General features: G+C 47.6%; 2 protein-coding genes and 1 long non-coding RNA gene across 3 annotated transcripts; 1 reads left to right on the forward strand and 2 right to left on the reverse strand.

Moving 5' to 3' along the window:
- The first annotated feature begins 4,200 nt into the window (after positions 1-4,200).
- LOC144121476 (uncharacterized) lies at positions 4,201-7,174 on the forward strand. Its single transcript, XR_013312624.1, has 2 exons — positions 4,201-5,920; positions 6,062-7,174. It is a non-coding gene; the product is annotated as an uncharacterized LOC144121476 (long non-coding RNA).
- A 161-nt stretch (positions 7,175-7,335) lies between these two features.
- LOC144121475 (tetratricopeptide repeat protein 36 homolog) lies at positions 7,336-12,797 on the reverse strand. Its single transcript, XM_077654701.1, has 3 exons — positions 11,834-12,797; positions 8,998-9,174; positions 7,336-7,617 (listed from the first exon to the last, which is right to left on the reverse strand). Exons 1-3 carry the CDS (start codon positions 11,952-11,954, stop codon positions 7,352-7,354), a joined length of 564 nt encoding a protein of 187 aa, XP_077510827.1. The 5' UTR covers positions 11,955-12,797; the 3' UTR covers positions 7,336-7,351.
- Positions 12,798-17,881: 5,084 nt separating this feature from the next.
- LOC144121479 (uncharacterized) lies at positions 17,882-19,380 on the reverse strand. The gene has a single exon (XM_077654704.1). It carries the CDS (start codon positions 19,341-19,343, stop codon positions 17,949-17,951), a length of 1,395 nt encoding a protein of 464 aa, XP_077510830.1. The 5' UTR covers positions 19,344-19,380; the 3' UTR covers positions 17,882-17,948.
- Positions 19,381-19,601: the final 221 nt, after the last annotated feature.

A 19,601-nucleotide genomic window follows, 5' to 3' on the forward strand; every position in this document is an offset into this window, starting at 1 on the left:
CTCAGAGCTGCCCTGCGCAGTTCAGGGCTGACCAGGGGCAACGTTCGGAGTTGCTCATTTTTCGAGGACACTGCTGTTGTTGGATGTTGTGTGCCAAATTGCCAAGCTCTTGCTTTGTTGTTGTTTTTTTCTTCGCTGCCGCCGCTTGTGTGGGAGGGAGGGGGCATAGGTGAGGGAGGTCATTCACTGTGTCCCTTTTCTCTCTTTTTTTGTTCTTACAATGCTCGTATGACGAATGCCATGCCCTCACCCTCACTCCTTCCCCTGCGGCATCATCTTTCGGTCATGCTTTTGTGTTTTCTACGCAACTGTTCGTGTCACTGTCATCTCAAAGCCAACTGTAGTACTGGAGTGTGTCACAGAGTTTGCGTTCTTCTTTGTTTGTTGTTTTATTCATTTTCACGATCATCATTTTGGATGTTGCCTTTGTTTTGTACCACATTGTGTGTGTGTCCCTTTGGGTGAAGGGAATCACTGCCACTTGTTATGGGACCGCTGCTGTTGCACCGGCTCCCCTGTGCCAACCTGCTTTGTGGAGGATTGGTCGAAGCAAAAGGAAATGTGGTCAGCGGGGAGCAGCAATTGTTCTCTTCTCACTTTTTTTTTCTCTCTCTCTGTGAGAGTGTTCTCTCCTTCCTTGGCATTAGCCGGTAGGGAGGAGAGAAGGGTTCTTGTACCGGAGCAGTGAGAGGAAGTGTACTGTGTGGACCTTTTACTGTGGACAGACGAGTGACATGTGTGGTGTGTCAAAGAAGCCTGTTGGGGCGTGCCCCACTGTTTGGGTGTGTTTTGTTGCTGCTGGTTGGCGCATTCTTCTGGGAGGAATGCAGGGTTGAGGTTATATATGAGATAATCTAATAAAAGTAAATAGAGTTGTGTTACTAAAAGTGGAAATGTGCTGTGCTGCTGCTTTGTTCCATGCGTACATACACACACATACATACAGACTTTTTTTTTTTTTAAACCCTACAATCTTTAAAGCTGCAGTGGAACTGGGTTGTGAGGTGGGGAAATTAATCCTCCTTGTGTGTCCGAAGCCCTCGTCATCATTGAAAAGAATGCTCTGAATTTGGAGCCATGCCTTTTTCTTGTAGGAGGCTTTTGCTGAAAACCTTTCATTGGAGCAACCGTTTCTTTCTTTTCTCTTCTTTTCCCTCTCTCCCTTTCTTCTTTCCTTTCAGCATTTCAGCTGTGCTGGAAGGTGCATGGACAAGGCCAGGGTAAAACATGTGGTGCTTGTAGTACTGAGCCAGTCATATATCATAATGCCACACCATCACCTTTTTTTTTTTTTAAATGACAGTGCACTATGGAAAGCACTGCCCTGCCCTTCTATACAGGAAAACCAACCAAGGGTAGCACTTTGTTTTCAGCAATGCAGCAAAGGACATTGGAACAGAAGCCATGATAGAAAGCACAAAATTGAAGAAAAGAAAACACCTGGAAGTCTCAGTAAAAGTTGTCACAATTTAAATGGATAACTTATTCTTGTATTGTTCTATGCAAAATTTTGTTTTGCTAGACTAGTGAAGCTACATTTCTGTTAGGATTTTTGTTAGTAGCAGCCAACCTAAAAAGTACATGCATGCAATTATGCAGTTTTGGTGCCATCAGCAAACTTGCATGTAAATCAGAAAAAAAACTTCCTGGAAAAGACTTTCTAACTGGAGTCCAAAGAGAACTTACAGTGGAGTAAGCATAGAGCATGTCAACATTATCTTTTCATTCTAGATCTAAATAAACAGCTCCAAATAAAATAGTATAGTTTGTGCCTGAGGACTCTAGAAACCTAGGTCTATGCATCGGAAGTGAGAAAGACAGGATCGCACCAGCCTGTAAGCTCACATATTGTTTCGATCTAAAGCACCCAGTTGTGCTTGAGTCTTCTTGTCTTCGGAGGGGAGGGGGGATTTACAAGAACAAACTGTGAAGAGTAAATAGCATAAACATGCTAAATGCCAATGGCAACCCTCTGTGTACTTTTCCGTGCTATTTGGGACTTTGATGTTGTGATAAATGTGACTGGCTGAGCCTCATAAACTGTTTTTATGAAATAGCAATTTCTCACTAGAAAATGCTATTTCTGGAAAGAATTTCCGGTTAGAAATTCCTTGTTTTTGCACTAAAAGCAAAAGAGGCATCAAAGTAATGAAAAAAAAAAGCCTAAGCAAAGTTGTCACAGTCAGCCAGCCCATTCGTTGCAATTGCTCCCCATGGTAGGGATAGCTTCACAGTTGTGATGATAGCTTTCCACTTCAGGTAGTAGGTGAGGTGTAAAGCGTGAAATACTTTACATATACTGTGTCTGCATCCTCTTTTGTAGGTGTGGCATGTTTACGCTTCAGCTTCTACTACCACTGTTGATTTGCACTAAGAAAAACTTGTCACAGGTTACGTATGCTACCCTTATCAATTGTCTCTCTGCAGTTACCGAATACTTTCATGTATGTTTGCATGAAGACGCTAGAAACACATTAAATGTCATTCGATGGGTGCTTCAACATTTCAGAGAAACTGGCTTAGCAAAGTTCATTTAGTCTCACCAGTCCACTGATAAAAATAGTTTGGCAAATTTTTGAGCCAGTTGCGTAAATCTCAGAGGGATAACTGTGACAACGACTCGCATTCTGAGGCATCTGCCAATACTTACCTCTTTGGCCATCAGATACATGCTGCCTGAGAGTAGCTGCTAGAAGAGCTGTTTCAAAAAAACTTATAAAGCCACTTGTCCACTTGAAAGCTGCGGGTGCTCTCCAGCGGTGCTCCTCTCAGTGGTTAAAGTGCTCTGCTGCTGAGCCTGAGGACACAGGTTCAGTCTAGGCCATGGCAGCCCCATTTCGAGGGAGACAAAATGCAAAAGGCACTCGTGCTCTGAAGTGCAGTGCTCATTAAGGATCCCTAGTTGGTCGAAATTATTGCATCTCATTTTCTCTCCCTTCTTTCACTCCGTTCTTCATCCCTTCCCTTATGGCATGATTTGGGTGTCCACAAAGAAGTGAGACAGTTGCTGTGCTATTTTCTTTCCTCGAAACAAATTAAAAAAATTAATTTTCAAACGGGCTTGGGTATTGTAGTTTCCTTGTGGCAGTTCTCTTCATGCCCGACTTTTATTTCATTGCTCACGATGAGATGCCGAGTGTAAAACTTTGTGGTCAAAAGAAACCCATTATGGATCATGAACTTGCCCACCTCGTGTTCTTAAAATGCATAGAATAGGATAGAAGTGGTACGTGCACGGAGCTCGTTTGACATGGTTGTGGTATTGTTACAGCTGTTAACATGTCAGTCATTGCCGATGCCCATTCTTGCAGGCTGCGACGTTGTAGACTCGAGTGGGGAAGAATCTTCTGTCTTTAGCAGCAGATGCTTGGACCCTGTTGTTCTGCTGCGGCACTTGGAAACAGACACAGGAAAACTTGCGCTTTTCACAGAGGAGCAGCTGGAGGTAGGCACTCTTCTACTTTAGTTCATCCCTGCAAACTTCTAAAATTAGTTTTAGTTCTGTTGTTTACTTTTGTGTGCATGCTCTGTGTCACTTGTATTAGCGCTAGTTTTGTTTGTTAAGGAATGTGTCACTACCGTTATTATCATAGCTGCAGCTGAGCTGGGCCAGTTTATTCAGTCAGCCTACAATGTTTGAATGTAGTCATTGAAATGCAGTTGCTGATTAATGTGCTGCAGACACATTATAGTTAAAGAAATGCTTGGCAGGCAAACAATTCGTTAAGCTCTGTCTTAAGCTCTTGCCTAAAGAGCATTAAAGGAGACTTCTGAAAATTTTTCCCTGAAAACTCATTTGGATCAGTGCCGCCATCGTTACAATTAACGTTGGAATAAATTGAGGGGAACTTCAGGTGAACAGAGCTGGTGCAAAAAACTGCATGGCTTTGTGAAGAATTATGCAGGATTCTTAAACCTAGATGGAGTCTGTCTTTTGTCACCACTTATTAGCACTGAGTGCAGCATGAACTGCTGGTGCTTAACCACTTTGGTTTCCAACAGGTGCTTTCAGAAATGCCAGCGGAGTCTGTGGACCCTAGTGTGTTCAACACAACTTTTGTGGAGACTGTGATGGACACTTGCGGACGACTGTTGGTAGAGAAAAGGGAGGCACGGGAAGCCATCGAATTCATCAAGGTTTTCTCACAGAACAGCCAAAGCAGCCAGGATGAGACTGATGGTTCAACACCTGGGTGAGTTGACAGCAAAGTTTGCCCCTTCAAGTGCACTGTTTTCTGTGAAACGCTGATGGGATAGCACAAAATGAGAGTGCAAGAACTACTACCAGGCATCATAACTCAAGGCCACTGCAGCATTACCTGCCCTCTGAAATCCAAAATACACTAGAACCTTGTTGACATGTTTCATGAAAAATTCAGGGGGAAAGTGTATTACCTGAGAAACTATGATCCAAAACCACTAACATTTTGAAAAATATGGCTGAAAAGTAAGCACAGAGGCATTTATTGACTCTTTTGTTGCTTATAATAGCTGGCACAAGATCTCCAGAGCTTATCTGGGGCTTGTAGACTTCTATTCACAGTTCCATTGTCCTTAGCATGTAACTTCACAATGTATCCAGTCTGGCAATGAAGGCAAAAGTAGCTGGGATCTCTTGACTGTCGCTGTTGTCATTTACAGATGCTTTGCTGCTATGGTTCTGATGACATCACATGAATCAAGGCTCAGCTCACTATGTTCAAAGCTCCCATAGCCAGGGGCGGATCCAGGAGCCCACTTTGGAGGGAGGGGTTGTTGTTGTTGCATTGGACATGCCTAGCCCAGACGTTTATGCGTTGTTCTCAAGCAGTTCTGTCATTATTCAGTTATTATTAGTAATTATAGTTCGTTATTGTTACAAAGTCAGTGGCTTTTCATCAAGAAAACCGTGCAGGTAAATATGCAACCCATCTGTATTATGCAGTATATCTTTGAGTGCAGGAACTGGGAAATCTAGAACTGGAAAATTATCAACAAGGCTCTACTATATTCCTGCATTTTCACTGTCATTCATGTCATTTGTATTTAGTTGCAATGCGTTGTTGTATGAATAAATTTGACTAGAGTGCCTTGCAAAAGCATTGAATGTAATGTGTCCAGGTGATGCTTATCGCGCTTAAAGCAGTTGGCATTTTTTAGTTATATGACAGCGCAGATGGGAGTCTACACAGTTTTTGCATGGTTGTCTAGCTTGCTTGCTGGCTGGTGTAATTTTGCATTTGCCAGCAGTGTTGCCAAAAGGATAGCACTGTTGTTTCCTGAAACGTTCAGGACTTTGTGTCATTTCCATGCTATAGTATTCATATTAACGCAGTAGCATTAAAGGCCCCGTTCACCAGAAAATCTGGTGTCAGCGTTCTGAGCGAAAAATCATGAGCATAGCTCTGGCAGGCAGTGCCCAGAGAGCAACCTAGGTCATATGACCTTGCATCGTGATCACAACATGCTCACCGGATGCTCACCACTGCGGTATATGGCAGTTAAATTAATCATTGGTCAGTCAGGGAGGGCAACTTGGGACGCATTAGGCACACCGCTGGGAGTACCTGTCATCACAGGGCAGTGGCGCATCGCTTAACTACTCCACCAGGAGGGTTATCAGGACCCCCAGGGTTCTATGAATGTGAAGTAGAGAATGACCTTCTGCATTATGCTATCGTTTCATACCCTTAAGGTGGAGCTTGTGTGTCCCCTCCAGTTTTTTTTTTTTTTTCAGCCTTTGTGTTTGGCACAAAATATCTTTTTTAAGGCACAATTTAATGCACATTGCTTATGAACCTGCTAGAATCTTGTCAAGGGCCAGTTTGTGAATGCTTGGCCAAGTATTTATTTATTTTTCTTCTTAACAGCCCAGACACTTCTGTTGAAGTGCTTGATGGCAAGCACAGCAGGGAAGGTGGTGACCAGAGTGAAGCACCGGGTAAGCTGCAGCAGCATATCAGTGTTTGAATCCAAGACAGTGACAGAAAACAATGCTAAACAAAAAAGGTCAAAGTGTGCACTTACAATGTTTGCCTGTTGCTGAACAAAATGTTTCCTTTTTCTTTTTATGAACACCTAGCAAAGCGGTCAAAGCCAAGCTGACATCTACACATGCTCTCCTAAGCCAGCTGCTAAGCGTTACACTGTTCAAGTCCACTAAGCATGAAGATACCTGTCATGCTGTGAAGCAAGTGTGCATGTTGCAGAGCGTAAGTTTATGGTTGTTCATTTGCATTATCACATGCTCATGCAGCATTATCACATTGTGCAAGTCATTTTCATTTACAACAGCAAGAGTGTTGACATTTTCTTGGCTTGTACTTCCAGTTCAGTTTTAAGTTTTCACTCTTCAAGCTTTGTGATGCACATGCTAACATTTCTTACTGTTTTATGTTTAATGTCATCCAAAAATACATATATCATGTACTTCATATAGGCCTGTATTCTGGAAGTGTCTATTAAGTGTTTGTGGGCATGGCTTTAACTGGGTGCATTGTCTTACTCCAGAAATGGCAAGCATTGTCACCATTCTCTCGGATCGCATTAGTTGCTCCCGCCACCTTCGAATCAAACACAGCTGGCTGTATCAGCTTTTGAATGCTTTAATATCAGTTGTAACTATTTACAGCACAATTTTTGTAATATTCACTTTTGCGCTACAATAGGGACATGCAAAATTCCGCAAGTGTGCTTTCCCGCAAGACAAAGTTCCCCATGACAAGATGGCGCAAATCTGTATAAAAGGACTGTGAAGGCTGCAGCAGAGGTGCAAAAGGTGTGGATTGAATGTATGAAGCATATTTCGGAAGAATAAAACAAAAAAACTAGTCCTTGCTTTGTTTCAGCTTGAAACGCATGATGGCCGTCTTGTCTTGGGCAACGTTATGTGAAAAACCGCACTTTTAGAATTTTGCATATCCCCTATTATTAGTCAATGGCAAATGCACCTTCAGTCAAGGTGATGTAACTGGAAAGACAAGTCAGCTGCAGTCATGTATAACTGCAACCTCTGCATATGTGGCTCCAGCCATTTGGTGCAGATTGAAGTAGACACTTCCAGAATGCAGTCCCTGGAGTAGTCTCAACTTAATGAAAGCTGGAAATGATCTCTTTTGCTCTCTGTTTCGTGCTGTAAATTTTTCTTATTTCCATGCACTGAAGATAGTAAACGATTATTGTTTTGGAAAACAAATTGTCTGTCTGTTTGTGTGTGCCTCCTAAAAACAGAATGTTAAAAACTTGAATCTCCAAATGCTGTGATACAAAACATGAAGAAACAGGCAAGAAGGACTGCAATCACTGGTTGCTTGGCCATGAGACTTAGGCATAGACTGTTGGCTTAGACGCAGGTACTTTCACGGAATGTCATTTATCTGGAGTCATCTTCGCCTTGCCTGATCTTCGCAAACATTTGACCAAGCATGCGGTTGCAGAGAGCTGCATATGGGTTCATCTGGACCAGCTGATTCTTGGCGAACTGGCTCCCCAGTTTAGCAGCCTCCTTGAAGTCTGCTTCAGCCTCTTGGTCTTGTTGCCTGAGCCGATGGATGAGCCCCCTTTGGCAAAAGGCTTGCGCAGCTGCATGCTTGCTGCTGTGGCCAAGATTGATGGCATTATTAAGGTCTTCCAGTGCACCTGCATCACAGAGCCGGGCACGTGTGAGCCGAAGAGGTGATAAAGCGTCACCAGATCAATGAAAGTAATTATTTGCCGTTAAGATTTTCCTCTAGGTCCATGCTAGTGCTGTCCATTTAGTTTGACAAAGGTGCCTTATCTGTCAGTCGGACTTACTCCATGCTTGCAAAGCTGGTTGTCTAATTGTACCTCCTGTTATGCCAATGCATAAATTTATGGCGTGACTCCTGTTAGAAAACATCTCATCCAGAGTAATATTTATGGCAGTTTGCTTGTAATTGGCAAATGCCAGACAAAATTTTGCAGAGCACCTAATTACATTATGTTGGCAATGCAATAAATAGCTTTAGAAGCTGTTGATTCCTTTATCAGAAGTGACGCAACTTTTATCGTCAGTGGGCAAATTTTATGACTGGCATGCATTTTGGCCCCATCGGGCTTCTAATGCCATCACATTAATATGCCAACTTGCACATTGATTGCATCCCCAGGAAGGTGCTTTAGGCTGGTATAACACAACGACTGTTCTGATTCCATTCTATTCTCATTTTTCCCCGCCCTTCGACATTGGTTGACGCACTTTCCCGCTACCGCGCGAGCTTAAGCTGATAGAGAGCTTTAGCGTAGCGTGGTCTGTGATTCACACATACGGGAAGCTGTCTGCGCATGCGCAGATGGCCCGGCGGGCGCATTATGCCTTTCACTTTGCAGGCACAGCTGAGTCCCCGCGGTACCGTATCACGGCAGCAGATCCCGCTATGCTAAATCTCTCTAATAATGAACTGCAAACGCGGGACAGGCTGGGCATCGCCAGCGGAGAAGGGTGGGCGGAACAAAATAGTAGGTTATGATGATGCTACAAAGTCACGTGGCCTAGGTGGGCTGCCTATACTTCGTTTCATACATCAGGTGCAACGCTGCGAAAGGTACGGAAGTAGGCCGCACGGGAAAATAAAGGGAGGCGTGTTATTTTGCGCTTGTTCTGTGGTCGAGTGGTCTAAGGCACGAGAAAGTGACAGCGTGTCGTCAGCAATATGAATGCATTTAATCAAGCTGATGAGAAATGTGTCATGCAGTAAGCCTGCAAGCAAAGGATTTACTATGTTTCGCTCACCACTAGGAGCGCACTACTTTTTGGTCGCGGATGCAGGCAGCGCAAACAAGAGCGCTAGCTTTGACAGTGTTGCACCTGATGTATGAAACGCAGTATAGACTGTTCTACCCGGGATTTTTCGCTCACAATGCCGATGACGCCGGATTTTATGCAGAACGGGAGCCTTAACGCTGTCGCGTTAATACGGAATCATAATACAGTCGTTTCGTTATACCGGACCAGAAACTTCCACGCTGCACCGACGGTGGGTGCGGCTAGCGTCTTACGTTCAACTTGGCCCTTGATGCGTAGTGCCTGTGCCCGATTGTTGTAGCCAGAAGCCCTGTTCGGCGCCAGCCGAATCACCTCGGTGAAGATGTCGATGGCACGGTCGATGTCACCTTTCTCGGCTGCCTGCACACCTTCAACTTCCAGCTCCTTAACCTTGTTCGCTGTTCCGTCATCTGGAATACATCGCACGGCAGTGCCAAATCAGTACGCCTTTTTAAAGAAAGAAAAGATGGAGGTTCCTTGCTTTATTTGAGAATGAATATGTTTTCATGCCCTCTCGTCTTCGCAACGCGACAGAGCTTGAGCATGTAGTTTGCGCTTCACGACGATTACTCCGCCTTTCATCCCTGTTGAGGCTTCCAATGATGAGCGACTTTCGAATTACACGTATGCTGCAAAGTGCGCGGAGTAACTGCACCGGAAACTCATCGGCCCACTGTTGACCTTTTCACATGTTTGCGGTGGCCCGGCAAATGAGGGCACATGCTGGATCTGTAGCGTCTACTGATGCGCGCCAACACGACATAGGTGACACTCTACTGCCCTGCCGTTCTTAATCTCCCGCTGTGGCAGGCGGCCACTAAATTAAAAAGCGATGAGGGAAGTGGGGAGCAAAGCGACGGGCGCCATGACAGATATCCCGACTGATATCTGACAGCAAAACATGACGTGCATACTGCACACGGCATGCAGTGAGAACGCAGTTACGCACGTTTGAGTGTGTGAGTGGCAAGTGCCGGTATGGCAAGACGGCGCGCGCAAGACACCGCGATAAGGGTGCGCTCTGGTCACGTGGTCGGTTGCGATTGGCGTGATGACAAGCCGCATGCACGGCAGTGCTTTGCCAGCCAGAGCAGGTCGGTTTTGAAGCCTGTTCTAATTTATCTTTGCACTCGTTCTAATGCGCGGCTGTTGTCCACTTTCATTGAAATACACGGGTTTATTGACGGCGCTAAGCGTCAGTTCGAATTAACCGCGGAGATTCGAATCAAGCTAGTTTGGATTACGGAATCCCTCGTTCTAACTGCCTCGCACATATGTGACAGCGGAACTTGTCCTGAAGGCGTAATCTTGTGTCGGAATGCCACCTGTGCCCGGGCGGGTGTATTCGCGGTTTTCTCGTGCTGCAGCTCGGATCCAATCAGAATGACCAATTAGAACTTCCGAAAGCAGCGATGGAATTGATTGCAGTTGGATTGAAATCAGGATCTCTAACTGGCCTTTTTTTTCTTTTTTGTCTTTCATGCCGGGCTGTGAGAGCTAGCAGAGGCAGATTTATGCACATACATGAGTTGTTAAAAATATACAGGCTACCGGTTTTGCTGGGCAAAGAGTGGAACTCTTGTTACGTCCCCTCACCTTAGAGAGATTCAGATGCCCCGGTGGCCCGTTTTGACAGAAGCCTTTCATGCTGCCTCTTAGTGTATAGTGGTTTACTCAGTGTAGTGATTTACTTGTGGTTTATTCAGAGTTACGTACATACCATGTGTCAAAGAAGTACGACTTTTTCTAGTCACTTTTTTTTTCGTACTAGCGTCATAAAGTTTCCTTTTGTTGTTTTCGAACTTTTTAATCCTTTGATGCCCAAATTATGAAGTAATCAAAAAATAATTACTTCTAAATTGTACTAGCTAATGTACCCACATGCAAAACCCAATATCAAATATTTGTTAGTGCCGCTAATACTTGGAACACTGGAATGTCGCGCAGTAGTTGGAAAATTGAATAATTAGCATTTTGTATATTTTGTATCGCTAGTACGAGTAGCATCAAAGACCAAACCGAAAGCCTCAAGCCAATTAACTGGAAGTTCACGAGACAGCAATTTTTTTGTCTATCAAATGCCTTCCTATTTTTCCCACAACATTTGACCGAAAATGAGAGACGAGAAATTGTTGGGCGCTGGCTTGAAGTCCCTCATTCGCGCACCCTTTTTCTTTACACAGCTTGCTCACAGTGATGCCGAACATTCATAGTGAAGTTAGATTCATCCCCCCGGTAGCCAAAGACGCTGTTAATGAGTGCACGGATGTAGAACTACATCTCACTGGTGACCTTGTACACAATTCACGAATTCTTCAAGTACCATGCCGTATCTGAAACAAGCTGTCATTCATTATGTAGTTGTTATAGCTTAGTTTAGCCGAACAAAGCATGCACTTGATGCGGGGTACCTGCCTTTGCCGCATATGACATGTGTCGCCAGGCTTATAAGTTGAAAACAACATCCACTGCAGCAAACTGTGTGACCATCTATCTTGCTGACCGCTCCAAAAGTTGGTAAACGTTGTTCCTAGCGCACGCATATATCTAGCAACGGAGAGAAGTTTGACACAAATCAACTTCAAAAAATACATGCCGTCAACCCGTATCGGTTGAGCTATCTTAAAAGGTTTTCTCTTGCACATCTCTAGGACAGATATAGAGGCTGTAAAAGTAGACTGGTGCCCGATGCCGTGCAAGGATATGTGTGATAGTTAATCGCTCCGTACTGCTGTTCAAAGTTGGCGGAACGTATTCATGAAAGTGACACTTTTTTGTGCGCTTACACGCGTTTCTGTCTTTTCCGCGCGTAGCAAATTTTCTCTCCTAGTTCGACCTAAGCAGCGCACCAATCACATTACGCAACCTAAATGGTGCGCCCTACGTCGCAAGTTCAAACAGCCTGCCAGGAAGCGTCATATTTTCTTCAAGCAGCTATCAGCTGGTGTCTTCGGGTGCGTCGGATTCCGACCAGTTCCTTCGTACCGAGTGTTTTTTTTTTTTTTAACGAAGTCACTGCGCGTGTGCGGTTGATCGCGACGCGTTAGCTTGATCTCGCCGTCGACTGACCTTGAGCGGTGTTTTCCGTCTGGGCAGCCCCGTCGTCATCCGCGTCGGCCGAGAATCCAAACTCCGAGAACAGCGGGTTGAAGACGGCTTCCAAGACAGCCCTGTCGTTTTCAGTCGCCATGGTGGTGCCTGTTATCGCCAATGTAGGAACGAAGCACGGACAGAAGCAGCGGCGCTGTTTTGCCGTCTGCCTGGGACGAGGCCTCCGGGCGATCGACGCAACAGACTCGTCCGACCGCTGCTGCCTCCCTCCCCGGCCGCCGTCTGCTCGGCGGCCGCTGTGCCCTCAGGGCGCATTTTTGCTTGTTGCTCACCCCCGGACGGCCTTCCTTATCGAGGCTGGGTAACACGAGCGTCGCCGCTTGCTCTCACTATCGGTTTCGGACGGAGCCAGCTACCCATCAACCCTATAGGACGCATGGTGAAGGGGACGCCTATCACACGTTCCACTGACGCCTTCCCACAGATATCAAATTACCAATCCGTGAACATTTGGCGTTTAGCGATCTAGTGCAGTGGATAAAGACTTCGGCGTTAGTAAGATCAGCTCAAGACGTTGCGCTGAAGAATTACTTTCCAGCGTGCAAAAAAATTAGTGCAGCTGGCTTACATATCATGATGAAGTTTATCTTGATTTTTTTTTAATATACTTGTGATTAGGGACATAAACTAGTGCCATTTAGATCTCTTGTTCGATGGCAGTGACGACGGCAAGGGGAGGCGTGGGGTGGCGGCAAAAATTTGTCGGGCGGCGCGTAATATGACGAGCACTTTCTTGAGCCGCCGACGAGTGGAAGGTTTCCTGATAATGCAGTCCGTATGCGGCCCTCTCATTGGTCAGATGAGATAAAATTTGTGTGAAAAACTCCCGCCACTGCATCTTGTGCATCTTATTTACATTACCTTCACGGGGATCAATGCCACAAAGGCATGATGCGCGCCCAAAGTCCTCGCCCCAACTCGATCTTCTTCACGCCACCTCACTACGGATATCCTGGCGCCATCCCTGCCCGATGGACAGGATGTCGATCTCTGCTTGCTTGAGCTCATACGTAAAGCAGAATGGTTACGGCTGTTATCTGGCACAGTATGTTGGCGGCTGCCGAAGGCAAACGTGGGTATTCTTTGATTCATGTTAATTACTTTAAACAATTTTAAACCCCTTGAAGTACGCGAGGAATATGCTTGCAGTCAGAGAGTTGCCGAGTCTCAAAAGAAATCGCGCCCATAAATTGCGCGTACAGGTCGTAATTGCGGTAGCTTTATTGCGAGTTTTCCGCGTTTTGAATAAAGTCCATAAAATGCGGAATATTCGCGGCACAAGTGCGTATTTTGAACTTCCCGCGCTTCGCCTGAGCATGCCGCAGTTCGCACTGCCGCGCGCGAGCGGCCGTCATTCTCTTCTCTGCAGCGTCGCGCGATATTCAGAATTGAGTTAAGTAATCTATTAAATGGAGCTGGCGCAAAGGCCTATTCACCGAAGAGGGGAGTAGTTAGGGACAGGGAGACTACATTTGGAGGTGATCGATTCCTGCCTCACGTGCTAACTCCCAGAGGGAGAACAGCATAGGTCGGTCCACAGCGTAGTTGCTCGGCTTAGTCCAAGCACTGAATGTGGTGATACGTTTTTTGAGGTGTCTTCAAAGGAGCAGTGGAAGGCTGCCCTATGCAGCCCGGCGTCTGGTCTGCAGGACAAGATCCTAGATTGGGCTTGAAGGGTAGCAGAGGCCTACCGAGCCTAGGACCTCTCTCCCTCCCCCGCTGCCCTCTTCACTTTTGGGATAAATAAAGTTGTCAATCTTCTGATGTCCTAATAGCCAGGGCAGTCCCACAGCATGTGCTGCACCGTTGGGCGGGCGTCCATGTTGCACTTTCTGCACGTTACTCTGGCCGCATGTTCGTCGGCGTCATATCTTGCGCGTCTTCAGCATGGCCCGGCCGCGGGAAGCTCGTGGTTCCTGGGTTTCTTATGGGACAGCCATTTAGCAATCGCATCTTCGGTGAGTGCGTATCCCGAGCGGGCATTATGTATGGGGACATGTGCTCCGCGGGGAAGCCCAGGAGGCAAGGGTTTGGGATTAGCAGGAGTCTGCGCCGTGAGTGCACATCGTATTTCTTGTCTGGCCGCGCTGACACGTGCGGCTGGGTCGGGGTCATTCGGTGCGGGTCGGACCAACACCTCGGACAGAGTGTAACGAGGTGGAGCGGTCATCGCTTACGATCTCGCTCGAACGCGTGGTGGGTCTCGAGCCGTTTGTGGTGTGTCATGTTGAGGCAGAAGCATGCAGCTCCTTAGCACGCCTTAGAAGTGAGGGTGCCATGGAGGCAAAATGTATTAATAGTGCGGATGTCGGCACCTCCGAAGCGACTGCCGATGCGCCTAATTAAATGAAGCTGCTGCCGCTAGGCGGGTCGGAATCGCGGCGTATCCACTCCTTCGGTCCTACGGTCTCGCTCAGCGGTGCGCCCATTATCCGCACTCATCGTCCCTCGTGAGGTAACCTGGCTCTTTCCGTGACCAGACCTCCCACCAGAAGGAAGTTCATCTTCTCCGGTGATGGTTGCATGTGAACGGGAGGTAACTGTCCAGTTTGTTCAGTGGTTGTTGCATGATATCACGCATTTTTCCCATTGTTTCTACCCGCAGCGTAATGTCATCTGCGTTGAACGTCAAGCCGAGGGTCGGTATGTATAGCAGTTTCACCGCCGGGCTTCGCAGCACCAGATTAAACAGGACTGGGAACAGCACTGTCTGATATGTCGTGAATACGTTGACGAGTAAGCAACCGATGAACGAAGAACAACTGAATTTAATACTGGGCAAAAGAGAGAGCTTACAAAAAGGTTCGATGCGTACAAGGTTCGTTTTGCGACTGACGCTTTCGCCGTTGTCGCTCCCACGGTCTCAGCCGCCAGACGCCTCCCCTCTCGCCACCTCTCGCGTTGACAGGTGCTCTCCAGGGAGAGCGGCCTTGCGTGGCGCCCTCCTCGAAGGGCACAGACGGTAAAAAGTCCGAATGTTTCCGCAAAGCAGGGAATTGGTCTCAGAGGTCGACGCACGGAAAACCGTATTTCCACGAAACATAACGTTCACAACAAGCACCTTGGGGCACGCCTTGCGTTCTTGATTACTTTGGGTTATCGCCGTTGGTTCACTGCGAAGTCGTCGGACGAAATCTCAAAACTTTTACCCGCCGCGGTGGCTCAGTGGTTAGCGCGCTCGGCTACTGATCCGGAGTTCCCGGGCTCGAACCCGACCGCGGCGGCTGCGTTTTTATGGAGGCAAAACGCTAAGGCGCCCTTGTGCTGTGCGATGTCAGTGCACGTTAAAGATCCTCAGGTGGTCGAAATTATTCCGGAGCCCTCCACTACGGCACTTCTTTCTTCTTTCACTCCCTCCTTTATCCCTTCCCTTACGGCGCGGATCAGGTGTCCAACGATATATGAGACAGATACCGCGCCATTTCCTTTCTCCAAAAACCAATTATTATCATTATTGTTATCGGGTCGCCAGGAACGTGCGCACAGACAGAGTCAACAATCCGTGTATCCGTCCTGGTCTCCTTTGGGGCAGTCAGTATTGCCGGATACGTAACCGTGTCAAATGATTTTGCAAGGTCCACCGCAACTAATGTGCCGGGGGTCTTTTCTGAGAACTTGCGGCGTCTGCGGTTCTGTCTGATGCTTTACTATGACTAAAACTATATGCTTATCTCCAGTGCTTCAAGGTGCGATTTATTCTGTCAGACAGAAAAAAATGAGGGGTCACCTGAGCCAGCGGTTCCTCTTGTCCATGCAGACGCGACACTCTTCCCTCTTTCACAATCATTATGTGAGACTACGATATGCATATGAAGTTCCGCTTTAACCAAGCCGTATGAACGTGCCCGACTCGCAGCCAAACGGTCAGGGGATACAGCCATTGGTCTGCCGCGTCGTATAGCTGGATAGGCGACGCTAGTAACCCAAGTCGAGGGGCCCGTATGCTGTGCGATGCCAGTGCGCATTAAAGATCCCCAGGTGGTCGAAATTATTCCTGTGCCCTCCACTTCGGCACCCCTTTCTTAGTCCCTCCTTTTTCCCTTCCTTTATGGCGCGGTTCAAGTGTCCGCCGAGATGTGAGACAGATACTGCGCCATTTCCTTTCTCCAACAACCAATTTTCATTTCATTTCAGCGTGTTTATATGAGGGTGAGGAGGAAGACGACGGCCCGCGCGCTCCGATCGCTGAAGATCCGATGCGTCGCTGGTGTGGCTGGCGCCATATTTGATTGCCTCTTGTAACAGCCCTCTTTTTCGACCAATAGTGGAGAGCCTGGGTCTTGACAAACATAGGTTTTGCGAATCTTTTGAAATAAAGTTAATTCATTCATTTTTCGACCAATCCGGATTTTTCGGTAACGGCGACGCCGGCTCCTCGGCAGAATGGTGCCCTTACGCTGTCGCGCAATGTCCTTGTCTGATGTTGCGCTATTTTATACGTCATGCACTACCAACAAGCCCAAACCGCCACTTTGTCGCAATATAAAAGTATGTCTGTTTTCTGTACACTGTCGGGTTTCGTATGGCAGCATGGAGCTGCCTTCTGATGTGCGCTGCTGGAGACAATACTATGCCGAGGACGTCTTTAACTCAAAAAGATCCTAGTTTATAAATATAATGCTAGCAGTCTACTGTGAAACACATGGTAGTGTGCTAAACAGAAATACTAGCACACCTTAGCGACCCTACAGTTTCGTTTTTCCAACCTCTGCTGATGTATTACTTCAGCTTTGTTTTCAATGCACATGGTTGTGCAAGAATTTACTGAATCTGTACAGACTTCTTCGAAGAAGCAATTGACCAATTTTGACTATAGTAACGTTGAATTCGACTCCGGTCGCGTAATTTTTTCCCCTCTGCGCTTACTGCTGCATATCAGGATGGCGTTACCCTTCCGAGATCCCGTGATCACTAGCTGACCAAGCATAATAGAGCACTACTGTATGCACCTTTAGGACAATGAGAATGTGCCATTCGGGGTCGTGTGATCCAAGATTGCCTATAGCCCTCTCCCCAAGAGAGAAAAAAGATCCTTGCGAGTTTTCTCTTGTCCTTCTTTCTCAGAGACGGCTGATCTGGCTCATGTGCAAGTGTATTAACATACACTTTGTTTTTCACCGCCCGAACCCACATAGATGGCATGTCATCATCATCAGCCTTACTACACCCACTGCAGGGCAAAGGCCTCTCCCAAGTCTCTCCAATTAACCCTATCCTTTGCCAGCTGCATCCACCCTTTGCCTGCAAACTTCTTAATCTCATCCGCCCACCTAACCTTCTGCCGCCCCCTGCTACGCTTACTTTCTCTTGGAATCCACTCCGTTACCCTTAAGGACCAGCGGTTATCTTGCCTTCGCATTACATGCCCTGCCCAAGCCTATTTCTTTCTCTTGATTTCGAGCCGCCGCGGTGGCTGAGTGGTTATGGCGCTCGGCTGCTGGCCCGAAAGACGCGGGTTCGATCCCGGCCGCGGCGGTCGAATTTCGATGGAGGCGAAATTCTAGAGGCCCGTGTGCTGTGCGATGTCAGTGCACGTAAAAGAACCCCAGGTGGTCGAAATTTCCGGAGCCCTTCACTACGGCGTCTCTCATAGCCTGAGTCGCTTTGGGACGTTAAACCCCATAAACCAACCTTCTCTTGATTTCGACTAGGATGTCATTAACCCGTGTTTGTTCCCTCACCCACTCTGCCCTCTTCCGATCTCTTAACATTACACCTATCATTTTTCTTTCCATGGCTCTCTGCGTGGCAACAAAATGATCAGTTTGGTTGAGCCATTGAGGCCATTATATTGGTCAATTCTTCGTCACTGAGCGAGAAAATGTGTTACCTTGCCTCGGAATGGAACAGCCACCTCAACGAGCACATATATCTGGTACTTGCTAACATTCTTCATGAGTTGTGCGAAACAATTCTCTGGTCAGTTTTCCAGCAAAAAAACTAACAGCCTGCTAGTTGTGTTCTACAGCCAGACGCACCGGCGCCGCTGATAGCTTTAAATATGAGTCTATTTTCAGCCGCGACTTTTATTAAATACACCCATCCCTATCTACATAAACACAGGTGCAGCCGTTCACTTTTTCAAAGTCGACGAGAATGGCTGGCGGATGTCGGGCGGAAAGTACTCCTCCGCGGTTTCTTCCCTGGCTGCGAGCTCCTTCATCTCGGCCTCCACATTGGCCAGCTCCATCTCGAGCTTATCCCAGTTCTCGAACGCGTACAGCAGCTCCTCTTTCTCACGCAGCTCCTTCTTCCGCGCCCTGATAGCCTCGATCGTCTTCTCGCGCAAGAACAGCTGCGTCTGCTCTTCCAGGGCCTTGTGTCTCAGCTCCTGCCACAGCTCGAAGTTGCGCTTCTGCTCCTCAATGTCTGCCTGCTCCAACGCCGGCAGCTTCTTAAGCGCTTCCAGCAGCAACTCGTGGGCATCCGCGTCCGAGAAACCTCCCGAATCCTCCAGGGCCGCCAGCGCCGACTCGAGTTTCTTACGACGTTCGTCTTCAGCCCCCAGTCCACCGTCCTCCCGGTCCATGGCTTCGCGGAAGGTCTTCACCGCGCTACGGGTCAGCAAATCGCCTCCACCGTCGCTCTTCTTCTTCAGCAAACTTTCCAGAAACTCAACACACTTGTTCCACTTCTGGTAGAGGCCGCAGCCCACGAGAAAGTAGCTCCTGTGGAGCAGGTCGTCGACGCCACCGCAAAATAGCATGAGCGTCTTGCCTATCAGGTGGTCCGGCTCGTTCAGGTCAAAGTGGTCGTCGAAGAACGGGTTCGGGATCTTGGGTACTCGCACGAATATCTCCTCGTCGTCGTCTTCGTCCTCGGCGGGTATTTTCGGGTTCGGGTCCCAGGGTTCCGGTTTGGGGTCGCGGAGGTAACTGTGGCAGGAGTAGAGGGCGAGCAGCTTGCTGATGTCGTTTCCAGTGTTCTCCTGAAGCATCATCTCTATGGCGACCTTGACGGCGTCTCGGTGATTGCCCAGCTTGATGAAGGTGTCCATCAGGATGTTAAAGGTTTGCGTGTCCGGGAAGATGCCGTAGTCGAGACGGTTCGGCAGCAGTCGCATGAGCACGTCGTGTTGGTTGGTGTCAAGGAAGTACCGCACCGCCGCCGCATGCGTCGACGGTAGCGTGTTGGCCGACTGCCTCGTGCGCCGGTGCCGGTTGAGCACGTTTTCGAACTCCACCGTGTAGTCCTTGCTGGTCACCTTGTTCAAGTAAATGTCCACATCCACGGCGCTCGCCTTCAGCTTGGTGCCGAACTTCTGGCTGAGCTCGACGAAGTACCTGTCGATGTCCGTGTTGCGGAGCAGCGGGTCATCCATGCGTTTGTTCCACGCATCACGACAGTAGTACGCCTCGGAAAGAAGCGTTCGCGACGCGAGTATTAGCTTTTGAGACCTCTTAACGTTCGACAACAACCGACGGGAAACGCGCCCAGAGCGACATCCGGCGCTCACGCACTGCGCCATTTTCCTTCCCTCCGTTCCCGCTGTTGCTAGAACTGATGGTGCGATTGCTGCGCTGTTTAGACAAAGAAAATTATCCTTGAACCTTAGAGCACGCAACGTAAGTGTTGAATACTGTTACTTTTACTTTTGGCTTCACAAGTAAACCTTTATTCAAAAGCGTTGCCGCGATTCTTAAGAATGTGCGGCGCTGAACTTTTAGTACGAATGCTTTCAGTTACTCCAAGCCAGTACGTTTTGCTCCAAGCCTGTTGTTGGTTT

This window comes from Amblyomma americanum, chromosome 2 (assembly GCF_052857255.1).
Source record: "Amblyomma americanum isolate KBUSLIRL-KWMA chromosome 2, ASM5285725v1, whole genome shotgun sequence".
NCBI lineage: Eukaryota > Metazoa > Arthropoda > Arachnida > Ixodida > Ixodidae > Amblyomma > Amblyomma americanum.

What these genes read in the sequence shown, in the direction of transcription:
- LOC144121479 (XM_077654704.1), bottom strand. Translation starts at nt 19,343, where the DNA reads ATGGCGCAGTGCGTGAGCGCCGGATGTCGCTCTGGGCGCGTTTCCCGT.
- LOC144121475 (XM_077654701.1), bottom strand. Translation starts at nt 11,954, where the DNA reads ATGGCGACTGAAAACGACAGGGCTGTCTTGGAAGCCGTCTTCAACCCG. An exon ending in GACGGAAAACACCGCTCAAG is followed by an intron (nt 9,175 to 11,833) that starts GTCAGTCGACGG and finishes GATGTATTCCAG; the next exon opens with ATGACGGAACAGCGAACAAG. An exon ending in CATCAAGGGCCAAGTTGAAC is followed by an intron (nt 7,618 to 8,997) that starts GTAAGACGCTAG and finishes TCTGTGATGCAG; the next exon opens with GTGCACTGGAAGACCTTAAT.